Source organism: Chenopodium quinoa, unplaced genomic scaffold (assembly GCF_001683475.1).
Source record: "Chenopodium quinoa cultivar QQ74 unplaced genomic scaffold, ASM168347v1, whole genome shotgun sequence".
Classification (NCBI taxonomy): domain Eukaryota; kingdom Viridiplantae; phylum Streptophyta; class Magnoliopsida; order Caryophyllales; family Amaranthaceae; genus Chenopodium; species Chenopodium quinoa.
In genome coordinates this window covers 6,989,109-7,007,664 of record NW_018745448.1, presented here as the reverse complement: position 1 = coordinate 7,007,664, position 18,556 = coordinate 6,989,109, and the positions used below count along the sequence as shown (strand labels likewise).

At 31.9% G+C, this 18,556-nt stretch overlaps 2 protein-coding genes and 1 pseudogene across 2 annotated transcripts; 1 reads left to right on the top strand and 2 right to left on the bottom strand.

The window, feature by feature from the left end:
• Nucleotides 1-10,116: 10,116 nt before the first annotated feature.
• LOC110713696 (glutathione S-transferase U17-like) lies at nucleotides 10,117-12,479 on the top strand. Its single transcript, XM_021892152.1, has 2 exons — nucleotides 10,117-10,515; nucleotides 11,897-12,479. The coding sequence occupies exons 1-2, from the start codon at nucleotides 10,204-10,206 to the stop codon at nucleotides 12,266-12,268; spliced, it is 684 nt and encodes a 227-aa protein (XP_021747844.1). The 5' UTR covers nucleotides 10,117-10,203; the 3' UTR covers nucleotides 12,269-12,479.
• A 2,590-nt stretch (nucleotides 12,480-15,069) lies between these two features.
• On the bottom strand, nucleotides 15,070-16,085 carry LOC110713644. Its single transcript, XM_021892104.1, has one exon. The coding sequence runs from the start codon at nucleotides 16,049-16,051 to the stop codon at nucleotides 15,218-15,220; it is 834 nt and encodes a 277-aa protein (XP_021747796.1). The 5' UTR covers nucleotides 16,052-16,085; the 3' UTR covers nucleotides 15,070-15,217.
• LOC110713742 lies at nucleotides 15,070-18,332 on the bottom strand (annotated as a pseudogene).
• Nucleotides 18,333-18,556: the final 224 nt, after the last annotated feature.

The window sequence follows — 18,556 nt, the reverse complement described above, 5'->3', positions numbered from 1 at the left end:
ACCACGAAAGGAGGATCGGGGATGATGGTACGAAGTGAGTCATGGAGTCACATTCGCCCGTATTGGCCTCTACTCGATTCTTATAGTGAAAAAATGATTCCTGCGATCTCAAAGGCATACAAACAAAGATTCAATTTGCTCCAAACTATTATTAGGATAAATTGGTTGAATATTAATGCAACATATTATTCTAAAATATTGTGATCACTTGATTAAACAACAAGATTAAAAAGGAACCTAAATCGATTGTCCAAATTATCTTATTAGGCGTGATTTTCAATTACATATTCCCTTTAAACATGCAATATGGTGATCAATAAATAATAGAATAAACATTAATATTGGAACCAATTTAACAATGAATTGTTGGTCAAATCAAATATAAAATAACCTAATCATGATGCTAGCAACAAGAATAAAATAAGAGTAATTAAGTGATTAATTACCCACTTTCTGCGTTTCCTTGAATTGCTACATCATGAATAAACTGTTAGTAACTTCAATAAAAATATAAATCAAATGAAAATTAAATTAAATAAAATTTAGATTTGATTTGGTCCAAACCCTCAGTTAATTCTACCTATCAATCCTTGGTTAAAGTATAGAACTTCATGTATTGTATGGACTCCTTGGAGTGCTTATGGGAAGTATTATGGAAGAATAGGGAGGCTAGTGTTTAGGCTAAAGAGGGAGAAGATAATTATTTGATGATCAAGATTGTTGATGATTGGAAAAGGGGTGATGTGATCTCTATTTATAGAGAAAAAAAGAAGGGTCGAAAAAAAAGATAAGATTCGAATTAAATCGGAATAAAACTCGATAGACTGCAATTTTTGCGGTTTTTGTTTATATCATATCTTTTGATCTTGAAATTGAAATAAAATGAATAAGATATCGTTGAAAAGCTCTAGAAGTATACTTTCTAACCCTATTAGAATCAGATTAAAATATTTTATAGAATAAAAGATATGACCGAAATAGTGGGACGGTGTCAGTTTTGGATAGAGTTTTTTATTTGATTCATATCTTTTTCGTTATAGCTCGGAATTGATATTATAATATATAATTGGAAAGATAATTTCAAGGGATATCCAACCATATAAAATTTAGATAAAAACTATGATGCACGAAAATAATATTTGTCTATCTTTGAACGTCTTTCAATTCGGATATAAATAGGATTTTAAAAAAAAGGAGTTTTATTCAATTTTAAACTATTTAATCTTATCTTTTCAAAAAGGATAATTAAGATCTTTTAGAAACTTATAGAAGCTTCCAATTAATTCTAATTGGTTTAGGAATGGGATTAAATAATTTGGACCCTCCACATGATCATTGGGTCGTAGGTAAGGTGGGCTTAGGTTCGGTTTGGGCTCAGTTTAATATTTTGACCATAACTTATTCGTTATAACTCGGATTTGGGCTTATAATATATTGTTGGAAAGTTCTTTTAAATACCCATCCAACTATTCAATCATTGGACCCATATTATGGACCAAAATAAACTGGAGTAAACGTTTTTATAAAAAGGACACGAAATAAATGATTTTAAAAGACACGAAATGAATTATTTTGGGTTTAAAGGCACGAAAAGAGGAAAATAAGTTATGGTTTGGGGAAATGGGCTAGAATTTGGGTTTTTTTATGAAATGGAAATATGGATTTAAGCACTCCAAAAATTAAATACTCAACCCGACCAATAATGGCGGTGAAAGGTTGTTCATCATCGGGTTTGGTTTTGGGGAGACATTTTTAGGTGTCTACAGAAGCCCCCACTTTGATTGAGTTTGTAGAAATGTCAGTTTTGAAAACGATAGTCAAAGTAGTCGATAGGGACGGAGAATGATTTAAGACATTCTGCGATCCTAAATCACTCTGTATACACCGATACCTGCAAAAAAGGTTAATTCCACAGATAAAAGAGTAAAGGGGTAGAACGCTTATTTGACACCAGTGTATCGGTGACAAGTGAATTTGGTAGCTTCCTATGCTTGAAGGAATCCACCGGATGACGTTTGTTGAAATGCTTTCCATGCCTGAGGAAAGCCGACAGATGAGTTTGGTAGCTTTCTAAGCCTGAAGAAACCTACCAGACGACACTTTCCATGCTTGAGGAAAGTCGACATATGATTTTGGCGTTTTTCTATGCTTGAAGAAATCCACCGATAATGCCTTCCATGCTTGAGGAAAGCCGACAAAGGAATTTGGCGGTTTTCTATGCTTGAAGAAATCCACCGGATAATACTTTCCATGCTTGAAGAAAGTCGACAGATGATGAGATTGCAAGTCTCTGTGTATCGAGAACCTTGCGTCATGAAATGATGGTGGTTTGATTGTCCCCGAACGTGGGCTGTAGATGGTCCGTTTATCCCCGGACGTGGGCTGTAGATGGCCCGCTTGTCCCCGGATGTGGGCTGTAGATGGTCCTCTTGTCCCACGGGTCCTCTTGTCCCCGGACGTGGGCTGTAGATGGTCCGCTTGTCCCCGGACGTGGGCTGTAAATGGTCCGTTTGTCTCTGGATGTGGGCTGTAGATAAGACCTGCAAAATAAAATTTGCCAAGGGACTCGTATATACTGTGATTGACTTGACCAACTGACTTGACCAAGTTTGACTTGACATGACATGACATGTGTATGACTTGTGATTATGTGTGTCTTGAGTGAGTGTGTGCACTGACACAAGCAATTAAAAATGCAAAAGAAAAAGACTTGACCAAGTTTGACTTGACATGACACGACATGTGTATGACTTGTGATTGTGTGTGTCTTGAGTGAGTGTGTGCACTGACACAAGCAATTAAAAATGCAAAAGCAAAAATTTTCCGTCATTTTTGTCATGAGTGGAGGGTACCGACTTTCTCCCGAGAAAGAAAGACGTGAAAAATGAAGTTTTGTTTTTGAACTTCTCCAAAATAAAAGTCATGATAAGAAAAGGGAAGAAGTTTTGAAATTCCTTGTTGAGCAAGATGAAATGAATCACATGGATTTTCTTCTTGTCATATTGAACTGCCCGTCTTGAGTATAATGTATGCATGATGTATGTTTGTAGGCTAGGAGGCTAAGGACAATTACGTCATGTGACACGATAGATGAATGAACTTAGGTCATGGAGCTAAGCATCACATATGGTGTAAAGAAACGATCTTGAACGTTACTTAGATTTGGAAGCTAAGCACGTATATAGATAAAGTGATCGATGAATATCGCATAATGAATGTCACATAGGTCAAGGAGCTAAGCACAATATGCGATGTATGAAACAATGAACATTGATTAGGTCTAGAAGCTAGGCAAGTATACAATGTCTCTTTTGATGATTGTTGTCTTTAAATATGATGAAACATGCACATCGTTGAAGTAAGATTTCATAATAGAAGGTTCCCAGAAGGAAAGATGATATGGATATGTATGTGTGAGTGAAGTGTGTGAATGTGATACTAAGGATGGCAGCAAGGGTTATGGTGATGGAAATAGATTTGAAAAGAGTCAAAGATGATGACCTATTAGGCTGGGTAAGCTAAATGATGCGGGATCAATCCCCCAAGTCTAGCTCTAGATGGATAGGGATATAGAGTTAAGCATTGGATATTTTTTGACTCGATCATGCATATGAATGTGGCCGCACCTCATTGTGAGGTTGCCTACGTATCCGTTAGGAATCAGGCCGAACGTAGCTCTAACCGAACTTTGCACAAGTGTGTGTACACCTCAAAGAGGTCTTTCAAGGGTTGTAACGTGGTTAAGTTGATGGTTTAAGGAAGAAAGGGGTAAAAAGCTCAAGACTTGAGAGAAGCCCCCTAAGATATGCAATTACGTATTGGACTTTGCAAGTTTTATTTTTCATATTTTTTTTTGTTTTGATTTTTTTTTATTCTTTTGAATCAATGTAGGCAATCTCAGATCATGTGGTCCATCACTCACTTAGCATTCATGTTTCTCAGGCACGGTACCAAGCACTCGATGAGAGACGCAATTTGAGACGTGTTCATATCAAAGACATTGGAACACTTGCCTTTAGACATTGTTTTATTGTTGCTTTGCTGCCTTTTTTTTTTACTTGCTTTTTTAATGTTATATAATTACACATCTTCCAATCCCAGGGTTAAGTGAATGTGGGTTGAAGAAATGAAGGCCAAACGTTAGACGAGGCTCAAAGTGGTTAATGAAAAAATGGATATGTGATTGAATGGTTAATGGGGAATGAATGGGTTGCAAAGGTGCCTCAAGTCATTGGTGTACCTTCTGTTTAGTTCGGCAATTGATTTTTTGCTAATCACATGATCAAATGTAAGAAAGAGATGCTCATTTATGAATAAGGTAAGAAATGTGACACATAGACACATGGATAAGGAGAACCTATGCTAAACTTTTTAGGGGAAAAGGGTTGAACCGAAAGAAGGAAAAAAAAGAGCATGAAATCTTATATGGGAACTTGTCTTGTGCTTCGTCTTCATGGTTTCTTATGAATTACTTCTTGCCGCCTGTTACTCGGATTGGAAAGGAAGAGTGTATGAAAGAATTTTGAAAACTGATGGGAAAAACTCCTCTCATTCCTATTACGACGGAAAACGACGCATACATGGTCCTAATATACGATCATAAACAATATAGTGCATTACTCGAAGACAAAGTGTGTGAAATGACTCAACATGTGTAATTAGGTGAGTTTATTAAGACTCGTGGTATGATCGCATGGCTAGACATGAGGACGTTGTGAAAAACAAAGGACTCAATGACCAAATAGCATGGAAGACTAAAAGACAAACTAACTTGATTAATTTTGTCCAATTTTAATGTTTATGCTATTTACTATGTGAAAACGGTCCATTGACAATCATTAATCATAAATAAGATCAACCACAATCAAAGACAAAGAACACATGTTAAGGTTAGCACTAGGAAGAGGACTAGAATTCTAGAAGAGTTAGGACTCAAGGGTATTAAAAAAAATAAATAAATAAAAATAAAAATCTATAATACTATGTTATACGAGTTGACACGAATTAAAGTATTTGGCTAAGACTAGCTTGACACGATTTTTTTTTTATAATAAAATAAAAAAGGTAACGCTAAAAAGACACCTAAAATGGACAGGCTGTAGTATATCGTTTATAAATTTTTATGTGTGACTATGATTGAGACGAAACAAACGCCAAATGAAAGATAAAACCCGGAGCTACAGATCCATAGGTGGCACGACACGTAACTATTTATATAACTCCGGATATGACCAAAACAATTTGAATCTTGTGCAGTATACGGGAATTAAAATCCGGGTGACTCAAAAATAAAAATAAAAAATATATGGCTGGACTCTAATAATAAAAAAAAGGGTTTGAAAAGATAAAAAAATAATTAAAAAAAGGTCAACAAAAAAAATGCACACATAAGCATATAGTCACGCATGATGCAATGAAGTTCGCAACCTAAAGTTAAGTTCTATGTTCGACTATGGTCAAGCTTTTGGGTGTCAAAGGGTACCATGGTTAAGAGTTTGGACGCGTTACCAAGACAGCCTCCCTTGAGGGTGTATGCCAACGGGCGGCTCCGCGAGTTCGTGATGAAATCGAACTCGACTCCATGGTTTGGGTGGATTTAAAAACTCGGATGAACCCTTATTGCCATGAGCGTTTTCGGGTTGATAGAGCATAAATACCCCGGGCTAGCCACATATGTAGAACACGTACTATTGTGGCAAAATAGGTAAGCTAAAATACATATGCATATGTGACAATGCCAATTAAATCACAGGAATATTTTTCAAGAATCTTTCAAGTCTCATCCACTCATCTTAATTAAATACCGATCACTCAAATCGATAAATAATCAAGAATCCTCCCCAGTGGAGTCGCGAAATTGTAGGCGTCGTTCGAAGTGCGCCTACGTTAAAAGCATGTGTGAATATGCTTGGCACTCATAGGAAGTGGGAATTGACATATACGATTAGGGACAAGGAAAGTAGAGAGCCGCCAACAAGTTTTTAAGGAACTTATAAACCGTTCACGGATCATAAAAGGCAACCACGAATAAGGGACAACTATAGGCAACAACGATTAACCCGTAAAGGTTACACCCCATTCATAATCCATGAGATTACTAACTCCATATGGTTCGAAACCACGAAAGGAGGATCGGGGATGATGGTACGAAGTGAGTCATGGAGTCACTTTCTCTCGTATTGGCCTCTACTCGATTCTTATAGTAAAAAATGATTCCTGCGATCTCAAAGGCATACAAACAAAGATTCAATTTGCTCCAAACTATTATTAGGCTAAATTGGTTGAATATTAATTCAACATTTTATTCTAAAATATTGTGATCACTTGATTAAACAACAAGATTAATCAGTTACAAATTATCGGTTGTCCAAATTATCTTATTAGGCGTGATTTTCAATTACATATTCCCTTTAAACATGCAATATGGTGATCAATAAATAATAGAATAAACATTAATATTGGAACCAATTTAACAATAAATTGTTTTTCAAATCAAATATAAAACAACCTAATCATGATGCTAGCAACAAGAATAAAATAAGAGTAATTAAGTGATTAATTACTCACTTTCTGCGTTTCCTTGAATTGCTACATCATGAATAAACTGTTAGTAACTTCAATAAAAATATAAATCAAATGAAATTAAATTAAATAAAATTTAGATTTGATTTGGTCCAAACCCTCAGTTAATTCTACCTATCACGTCTTGGTTAAAGTATAGAATTCAGGTATTGTATGGACTCCTTGGAGTGCTTATGGGAAGTATTATGGAAGAATAGGGAGGCTAGTGTTTAGGCTAAAGAGGGAGAAGAGAATTATTTGATGATCAAGATTGTTAATGATTGGAAAAGGGGTGATATGACCTCTATTTATAGAGAAAAAAAGAAGGGTCGAAAAAAAAAGATAAGATCCGAATTAAATCGGAATAAAACTCGATAGACTGCAGTTTTTATGGTTTTTGTTTATATCATATCTTTTGATCTTGAAATTGAAATAAAATGAATAAGATATCGTTGAAAATCTCTTGAAGTCTACTTTCTAATCCAATTAGAATCAGATTAAAATATTTTATAGAATAAAATATATGGCCGAAATAGTGGTACGGTGTCAGTTTTGGATAGAGTTTTTTATTTGATTCATATCTTTTTTGTTATAGCTCGGAATTGATATTATAATATATCATTGGAAAGATAATTTCAAGGGATATCCAACCATATAAAATTTAGATAAAAAATATGATGCACGAAGATAATATATGTCTATCTTTGAACGTCTTTCAATTCGGATATAAATAGGATTTAAAAAAAAAGGAGTTTTATTCAATTTCAAACTATTTAATCTTATCTTTTCAAAAAGGATAATTAAGATATTTTAGAAACTTATAGAAGCTTCCAATTAATCCTAATTGGTTTAGGAATGGGATTAAATAATTTGGACCCTCCACATGATCATTGGGTCATAGGTAAGGTGGGCTTAGGTTCGGTTTGGGCTCAGTTTAATATTTTGACTATAACTTATTCGTTATAACTCCGATTTGGGCTCATAATATATCTTTGGAAAGCTCCTTTAAATCCTCATCCAACTATTCAGTTCAAAAATAAATTGGAGTAAACGTTTTTATAAAAAGGACACGAAATAAATGATTTTAAAGGACACGAAATGAATTATTTTGGGTTTAAAGGCACGAAAAGAGGAAAATAAGTTATGGTTTGGGGAAATGGGCTAGAATTTGGGTTGGTTTATGAAATGGAAATATGGATTTAAGCACTCCAAAATTAAATACTCAACCCGACCAATAATGGCGGTGAAAGGTTGTTCAGCATCGGGTTTGGTTTTGGAGAGACATTTTTAGGTGTCTACACCCACCAAAATTCGGATTATTCAATAATAAATGAAATTTGAGATTATTCTACAAAATTTGAGGAAATTCGGGATTATTTTTTCTAATTTTTTCCTAAAAAATAAAGTTCTTCACTAGATTTGAACTTGCAACTTCTAATTCAAAAACTAAATGTCTTACCACCAAGGTATGTGATTCTTTATGTCATCTTTTGTATACAAAATATTAATATGTAGCAAATTGACAATATGAATATTAAATTTAATTATTAAAAAATAAAATCATAACTTACAATGTATATTTATGATTAGTTAGTTTCATGTAATAACCCGGGACATCGTCTGGACCTAAAAACTAGTTAAATTATAAAACTTATGTGCAACATAATGATTAAAAGAAAAGAGGTTAGTCGTTTAGTGGTCAAAGCACTTACAAGTTCTTTCTATGGTCATGGGTTCAATTCCTGACTCTGCCACCACTACATTAGTGTGAAGCGAGAGTTGATCGAGAATATTTATTTTCTTTTAAGTTTTTTTTAATTTTTCTTAGGTTACAATAATGTCTCCCTCGAAAGAAAGGGTTTATCTCCTTCGAAAGACAAGGTTTTTTCGATCTCCTTCGAAAGACAAGGTTTTTCGAACTCCTTCGAAAGACAAGGTTTTATTTGTGCTTAATATGGTCTCTGATTGTGCGGGGCTACTATTGATTATGGCTCGGATTCGGGTTACGGAATCAACACAAGAATTTTCTTTCTCACAAAATTATTGCTAGATTCCGACCTCAAGGTCCCCTCAAACAACAAAATAAACTTATAAGGTCATTTTAGATCACTTTAAACATATAAGGTCCTACCAAATAAAATAATGAATATATATGTCCCTTTCAGACAAATTTTCCATGAATATATATAAAGACTAGAGTTGTTCATGGGCGGGACGGCCCGCTAAGCCCGCCCAACCCGACCCGCAAAAAGGGCGGGCTTGGACAACCTTTTTGGAAAAAAATGGATATTTGGGCGGGCTAGGCCCGGCCCGTTAACATGAATGGGCGGGTATGGACAAGAAATATGTATTGCGGGCTAGCCCGCTCGGCCTGTTTATTATTATATAATAATAATAGTAATAATAATAATAATAATAATAATAATAATAATAATAAATTAATAATAATAATAACATTCTTATTTTAATAATTTTATTTAGTTAGTTAGTTATGACATACTTTGTGTATTTTTGAAAATAAATGCAAAGAGACTATATTAAACTTTAAGCTTTTATTAGTTACAATTATTCATTTTAATTTTATATTTTATCATTAACACTTTTTAAATAAGTTTTATCTTACATATATTTATATTATATGTTATAATTTCAACCTTTTTTTTAAAATCTATTACCATTTGTGAACAAAAAATTATAAGATAACTATACTAAATAATTTTAACACAAGTAAATAATAAAAAGATTAGTTAGTGTTATAAAAAATAAAACAAAAATTAAGGCTCGTTAGCCCGCGGGCAAGCCTGGCCCGTTTAACAAGCGGGCATGGACAAAGTATCAAGCCCGCATAAAAGGGTTCGGGTTTGCTACATAAAGCCCGTTGGACAAAAAAATAAGCATAGGTCCGACCCGCTACCCGTCCAAGCCCGCAAATGATCACCTCTAATAAAGACAAATCCCTGGATATATAATGAGTTGACAATTATTATTATTATTATTATTATTATTATTATTATTATTATTATTATTATTATTATTACTACTACTACTACTACGAATGAACCCTAGCGACAAAACAACTTATATATGGTCAACATGGGGATGAGAATATGAACTTAAGACCTATTAATCTATTATCTATAGATTCTTAGCCTTAAGTCAAAACAACTTAACTGAATTGATTGGGGTTAAATTTTACTAAACTAAATAGAGCTGAAATGAATTGTTTATGAGAGAAGAAAATTAGGAACTGAAATGAATTGAACTGATTGGAGCTGAATTGAGCTGAACTGATCTGATTGGAGCTGAATTGAAATGAAATTAAGCTGAACAAAACAGACTCTAAACCAATATCTCATTGATAACTATGTGTTGTTTGCTCAAACACAATGTATAATAATATTGCTTATAAAACTAGACAATTAACGATACAACATTCTGATCCATAGTTAAAATTGTGCAGTGACAAATGTCTCACTCAAGCCATGAATGGTGGAAAATGATGGCCAAGATAAAAAAAAAACATATATGGTTGGAATTCCCCTTTACATATTATCTACTACATATCTGGCCTTATCATTTATCAAAGAAGAGAGAAACACTTGTATAGTTGTATTTGTTTTGTTGTGTAAGAGCAAAGAAAAAATGGCAGAGGTGAAGGTGATAGGATTTTGGCCAAGCCCATTTGTTATGAGGCCACAGATTGCACTCCACATGAAATCAGTAGAATCCGAATATATTGAAGATACTTTGCAACAAAAAAGTGAACTTTTGCTTAAATCAAACCCGGTTCACAAGAAAATCCCTGTTCTTCTTCACAATGACAAGCCAATTTGTGAGTCTCTCGTCATTGTTGAGTACATTGATGAGGCCTTTCCATCCGGTCCATCCATCCTCCCTTCCGACACTTATGATCGTGCCATCCAACGCTTTTGGGCCGCTTACATCGATGATAAGGTAGCCTCATGTTTTGAAACTTTTAAGCTTTGGTGGGAATTTTTTACTCATTTTATTTTTTTATACTTCTTTCGTTTCAAATTAGATGACACATTTTGAATTTGACACATTTACAAAATGTTTACTTGACTAGTTTTAGTTAGAAAAAACCTTTTATTACTTATTTTAGAAAAATAATTAGAAAATTGTCAAAATTTTATCAAATTTTGAATACTTGTAATGCATAGTAATATTCTTAATTAAATCGTCAAATTAAATAAGACCTCTCATTATTATGGAATTTCTTATATACGTACTGGAATTAAATAATTTAAAACATCTTCTCACATTGTATCTTGTTGGAAGACTTAAAATAAAAAATTAAAAAAAAAATTTAAAAAAAAAAGAAAAAAAAAAAAAAAGAAACTTATAACAAGTACTGATGTTAAGGGGAAATTGTGGTTAAGAAGAGGTAGGGTGGATGGTGCCGTGGTGGTTTGGTAGATGCAATAATGTATGTTTGTAGAAAAATATCCAACCTTTATTTTGTGTTATTAAAACAAAATTTATTACCTTTTTTTTTTATATATATAATTATTATTATAGAAATTGATGGTTCATATGTAAGGATTTTGAATGTTTGTCCACAATAAGTTCACAAAGTTTTAATAACTACAATAAAAGGCCATTCTAAAAATCATAGAATTTTACAATAAAGTATGTGTTTTGAAAACAACCTCCTGTAAAAAAAAAATAATAATAAATATATAAATAAATAAAATAATAAAAATAAAAAACAACCTGACTAATTAGGACTTTTTGTGAAGAACTACCTTATACAAGTTAATTTTTATGAAAAACTATTTTATTAAAAATATGTTGTAAGAAACTACGGAGCACCTTTTAAACAATAAATGTTGCAAAAAGATATTCTCTTATAAAACAATTAATGTTGTAAAAAACTACTTTTGCCAAATTATTGCATTGAATAAGAGACATTTAATGATCCGTTTTCAATCTTTTTTTTTTTACCTTTTTACACCCAATTTCTCCATAGCCCGCTCATAGCCCCTGATTCCGCTTCTCTTTCATTGTTAAATTAAGCACATGGTAGCAACAATATTTAGCTTTTATAAGGTAGTTTCTTACAACATTTTTTTTTACTCTGTATAAGGTTGTTTTTTTACAAAATTTGATGTATATAAGGTACTTTTTCACAAAAAGTCCGACATATTAGTAACAAACTTACATGACAATTCTATAGTAGAATTCAATCATCCAATATAATCTTTTCATGTATGATTTGTTTAGTTAGTGTGTTAATTGTTGAATTACACGTACAACTAACAATGTGTGTATTGCAAATTTAATGTTAATGTCAATGTGTTACAAATATATGCAGTGGTTCCCAACATTTCGTGAACTACTCTATTCGCAAAGTGAGGAAGTAAACGTAGCAACTATAGAGAAAGTGAAAGAAGGGTTGGCATTGTTTGAAGATGCCTTTGTGAAATGCAGCAAAGGGAAGCCCTTCTTCAGCGGTGACAAAATTGGATACCTTGACATTGCCTTCGGGAGCTTCATAGGGTGGTTGCGCGCGGTTGCAAAGATGTGCAACATCGCCGAGTTTCTAAATGAGGAGGAGACACCTAACCTCTTCACTTGGTCTGAGAGGTTTTGTGCAGATGATGCTGTCAAGGATTATATGCCTGAGACTGACAAGCTTATGGAGTTTGGAAGATTGATACAAGCTAAGTTCAAAAGCCAAAGTTAAATGGCATAGTTATTATGATTATAAAGAGACCTTATGATGCTATTGTTAAATTGCAACAAATGTTGTTCTTTGGGTTATTTGTGCAATATTTATTCATAGGGTTGTACAAAGTGTGGTTTAAACCGCTAAAGCACAATTGCGGTTTGGTGCGATGTGCAGTTTGAAAATTGCGGTTTGCAGTTATTGAAAATGACTAAATTGCGGTTTACAATTTGGTGCAGTTTCCAAAAATATATAGACCAAACCGCACTTTAATGCGATTTGCGTTTTTTATACTATATTTTTATAAAAAAAATAAAATAAAAGAATTAAAATATATTAGCTAATCTGTGACTATTAGTTTTAAAAAGAATAATTATAATTTACATAAAAAAAATGGTTAAACTGCATCACACCAAACCGCATTTGGCAGTGAGGTTTATTTAGAAGTTTAGTTTGGTGTGGTTTGAAAAAATTACACATTGTAGTTTTGCAGTTTGGTGCAGTTTAGGATCCAAATCGCACCGCAAACACCCCTAAATATACACACTTCCTCGTAAAAATTCTCTTGTATATTGATTAATGAATCGAGATTACTTTGCTATAAGCAACAGATGATTGTTTTGAGTCAGATCATGTGTATATATACTAACATATGCAACCATAATATCAGAATCATCCATATTGAGAGTTTAGAATAAAACTAGCATAGTACCCTTGCAATACACGGCTTACAAATCTTAATACTTATATTCATTTAACAAAGTTTAAGATAAAATGATTTAACGAGTAATAATGAATTTACTTACATAGGTGTCTTAGTAATACATTTTTTATTTCTCAAAATAATGATATACTACTTTAAAATGGGGGATTTTTCTATGTTGCATTATTGTTGGGGTTACTCGAGTTACACCTGAATCAACCCTTGACCAATTAACCTCTGACCGAGTAAACCCTCAAGTAACCCCTGACCGAGCAACTCCTTAAGTAGCCTCTCAAGTAACCCCTGACCAACTAACCCCTCAAGTAACCTCTAACTAATTAAGTAACCCCTGACCGAGTACCCCCTGACCGAGTACCCCCTGAGCGAGTAAATTTGAGGGGTTACTCGGTCAGGGGTTACTTAATTAGTTAGAAGTTCAAATAAATTTTGCATAAAATAATTTTATACAACGAAGTAATTTTTATAACACTGGTCTGAGTAACTTCTATATCACTAATGAAGTAACCCCAATGATGGCAAAGGCCAGCCACATATGAAAGTTTATATTACTTCTGTTTCACATTTTTATCAACTTTGAAGGGTGTAAGGACTTTTAGGCAAAATTTGTTTGTGAGTGTAAGATAAAGAGAGAAAAATAGGAATGCATGTAATGAGAGAGAGATAGAGAGAAATTAGGTTAGATCCCGTGCCATGCACGGTTGTTTTAATTACCCCATATTTTCTTCTGACAAATTAATTTATTTATATCATAAAATATGAAAACTGTTTAAATTATCTTGAACAAAATTGAAGTAACATAAAATATTTGATCAAGATCATTTTCTTACAAAATATTTCACTAAAATTACATTTTCCTGAAAAAGATTATATATATTTTTTATTATTCCGTAATTAATTTTGTATCAACACAAGAATGGTAAATATTATTGCTCATTTATATAGTTGACAAAAATAAACTTTTTTTTTAAAATAACTTCTTTTAATAAAATTAAGTAATTAATTATTAAAAAATAATATACTAAGGACACGCCAGAAATTAACACGTGTCATTGTTGGTGTGTTTTTTTTAGTATATAGTTATTGATGACAACCTAAAAAGGAAAGAAATCATTAATTGCAAAATAATGTGCAGCATCCATTTTTGACAAAAGTTGCAAAAAATATGAAACGGAGATAGTATTAATTATTTAAAAACCAAAAAAAATTATCTTTTCACATTAAATATTTTATCCTAAATGTGACGAATGACATAACATATTTTCAATCAATTTATATTTAATTAATTCAATTATTACGTAACTAACAAAAATAAATAAGGTTGCATTATAAGATACTTTTTTAAAAAAGTTATACTTTTCTTTTACACAATGAAATAATTAAGTTAATGTGTTTTTTTTTCTATAACTATTTAAATAATAAAATAAACTAAATAATAAAAAAAATCCTTAAAATCTAACTGAGACAAATATTTATTTCTATGATATACGAAGCATGTATTATAAGCTGTGCACCGTACAAGCTTTTCTCTACTTTATTAACAAAGAAGAAAGTTCAGACGATAGTGTGTATTGATGATATTGATAATACGTAATTGATGCTCAAAAATAGTACCGTACTCTATAAGTAATTAGTTATAATGTTATAATATATTTTAAAAAAATTAAAGTAATTAATTATGATAACGGATTGCTCATAAACTTAATCATATATAATTGAAAGGTTTGTATTTCATTATACGCAATTATGTTCTACACTTAAACATAGGGAATTTTTGTTTGGTTCCAATCCAGCCTCCCTGGCCCCAAACCTTCGCAGTTCGCAGACTTCGTACACACCAAAAGGCAAAATTCCTATTTCAGATAAGTGTAGCAAGGTTTTATTTGCAGATCAGATGAACCAAACACATAAATTAAAGCTATCAAAATCTGCCATTACTTTAGTTTTTCTGTTGCAATACTTTTTCCTTATTGCACTTCAATTCACATATCTTCACCAATCACTATAGGTGGATGTGTTTTGCAGGCCCGTTTCTGAGACTTTAGGGGCGGATAAAAAAAAATGGGCTCTTGGTACCAAAAAATATTTATTTTGGGTATGCACAAAAAAAAATTACAAAAGGCTTTATTAAATGCTAAGAAATTTTATTATTACAATAACGTTTAAACAAATCACTTTCTTCTAGCATTTCTAGATGCAAAGTCATTAATGATAGTTTCTACATCAATATGCTCTAACATTGTTCTCTAAATACATAAAGTAGCTAAACCATTCAACATTTTTTGAGACATTGATGATCTCAAGTAGGTTTTCAATAACTTCAACTTTGAAAAACTTCTTTCGGCGGATGCAACCGTTACCAGCATAGTCAATAGTATTCGATAAGCAATTGATGCATTTGGAAAGCAATCGACAGCTTTGACAAACTCTAGAATCTCATGTGCCAACATCAACACATTTGGTAAAGTCATTTGCAATACTTTTAATTCTGAAAAAAGATCATCTGCATCAACATCAGACAAATTATTATTAGAAAAATTAGTCTTAAAATTGATGCAAGAAATTCTTAATTCATCATTGTCTAATGACTTTAATTTGTTTGAATCAAACAAAAAATCAAATATATTGTCAAAAACCTCTAATTTTTCAAATCTATTTTTCAAAGAGTTTATTGCCATATCAACAACCACCAAAAAATAATTAACTCTAAAAGATTCCTCGGGTGATTGTATTTCTTCATCATTATCATTGTTCTCATCAAATTGTCTTTTCCTAAAAATTTGACGCTTTGTCGGAAGTGTAGGCTCTATACCCATATCAAATGCAAGGCTTTTAGCAATATTTATACTAGATTCAAAGCCATTATTTCTATACTCCTCAAAATACGAAATAATACCTTTCACTTCCTTCATTGCAAATCCAATACACATAGACTTAGATTGCAATTTCTTATTCACAGTGTTAATTGAAAATAAGATGTCATACCAAAACAATGCCAAGTAAAAATTCATAACTTGCAACACAATTAGCCAAACTTTCACATTCACTCTTTGTCTTAGCATCATTACCACTAGAGTCATACAATTTTTGCAAAGCTAACTTTATTTGAGGCGCTTGAAATCTAATAGCTTTGACACTTTTAATTCGACTCTCCCATCGAGTATTACACAAAGATTTAACAGTTAGCCCTGGAACATTATCAACTAAAACTTTCCATTTTTTAGTAGAACTTGCAAATAATGTGTATATGCGTTGCACAATTCCAAAAAAAGAAATAGCTTTAACACAAGAATGTGTCATATCCGAAAGAGTTAGATTAAGACTATGACAAGCACATGGCATATATATAGCCCTTGGATTTATTCCAAGTAGTCTCGTTTGAACCCCTTAATGCATGTTTTCCTTTCATATTAGAACCATTGTCATAACCTTGACCTCTAACATTATCAATATCTAAATAGAGACTTGCACACATTTAACAATTCATTAAAAAGTCTTAATCCAGATGTATCATCTACTATTAAGAATTCTAAAAAAAAATTCTTCTACTTTTATCTTATCATAAGACACATTAACACATCGTACAATCAAAGTCATTTGCTCTTGATGGCTCACATCCGAGGTACAATCAAGTATCACAGAAAAATATTTAGCCTCTTTAATGATCTTTATCATAGAAGTTCTAACACTATGGGCTAAAAGAGAAATCAACTCATTTTGAATTTGAGGACCGAGGTAGTGATAGTGAATTTCATGACTCTTTATACGTCGAACATGATCTTGCATTATCAAATAAAATTCAGCTATCATTTCAATCAAGCCCAAAAAATTACCATTACTATCCTCATACAATTTTCCATTAGATCCGCGAAAGCTAAATTATGTTTAGCAAGACATTTAACAACTGATACTATTCTTATCAAAACTTGTCTCCAACGTTCCTTTTCTTTTAGAATTCCTTCTTGCAACTCTTTATCAATGCCTTTGTTCTTATTCAATCTCAACCTTGTTTCATTCCAAGTAATCATATTAGTCAAATGGTTAACACTATTCTCATGTAGTTTGAGTTTCTCACTCAAATGTTTCCAATCATTCACTCCATCATTTGCTAAAAGAGTTTTGTTATTTTGAGAAGTAAACAACTTACAACAAAAACAATATACTTTATCAACATTTTTAGAATAAACCAACCATTTTCTATTCGAAAACTTTCCATTACTCAACTTTCTAGTAAAATAAGTATATGAAAAATGCCTAGGAAATCTATCGATAGGAAATGTGAGATTTAAATCTCTTATAGGTCCTTTTTCAATCAAAATATCTCTAGATTTTGCATCAAGTGAACCCCAGTTTCTAGGATCATACATATCAAAAAGAGGGATAAAGTGTTCATTAACACTCACATCAACATTATCGACATTAGGAACATCAACATTATCATGATCATCATTAGGAACATCAATATTCGGAACATCATTAGGAACATCAACATTTGGCACATCATTAGGAACATCATCATTTGGCACATCATTAGAAACATCATCATTAGGCACATCATTAATATTATCATCATTATTCAAATTATTCGAAGACTTTTCAACTCGACTACTATAAAAAAAATTTATCTAATGTTCCTCTTTGAGATTCAATTAAATCTTGTGTTCGTTTTCTTTTAACCCTTTTATCATGACCGGATGCATGTTTTCTCGGAAACATTATTAAAACAAATTATACAATAAAAAAGTTAAAGAATGATATCACCGAATCTCGCAAGATGCTAGTAGTAAAGCCGAGAAGTCCAAAAGTCGTCGGATATGGTAGAATGAGCGACACCCCGACACCTACAACATAATATTGATAGTACAAATTAAAAATTCAGTACAATTGAATAAATTATTAAAAGTTTATCATTTGACATAATGACATACTGATAATTTTTAACTAAAAATTAATCAATTATCATTCTAAATTTCTATAAATTTGATAATTCATAATTAAAAAATCAATCAATTTATCAATTCGACATACTAAACAAATATGACAATTTGATAATTCATAATCAATTAATTATTAATCAGTAATCAAATATGAAAATCATAATTCAAACAAAATTAGAAATTAGAATGAATTGGGAAAAATATAAATTTGACATACTATCTACTGATAATTCATAAATCAGAAATTAAAATTCGTATGATATAGAATTAATATGAGTATTTCAGATTTTCTCTTGTAAAATTGAATAATCTATACATTAAAATAAATTAATCAATTGTAATTTCTGGGAAAAAAATTAAAGTATAGAACTTACCAATGACTTAATAGTAGGCTCGTACCGATTCTGAGTTCATCTTTGAACATCGAAGCCAAAATCCATAATAATGGTGAAAAATTAATAGAAACAAATAGAAAAAATTGATTAAGTAGATTGATATGTGAAGAACAACTGAAAGAGTATAATTTATAGGAAAATTCATAGATTAATCCCGTTGAAAATTGATTGCAAAGAAGAACGTTTATGGGGGATATCATCATTTTAGCATTAATTTGGGAAGGAAGATGAAAAATCAGAAAAATATAGGTAA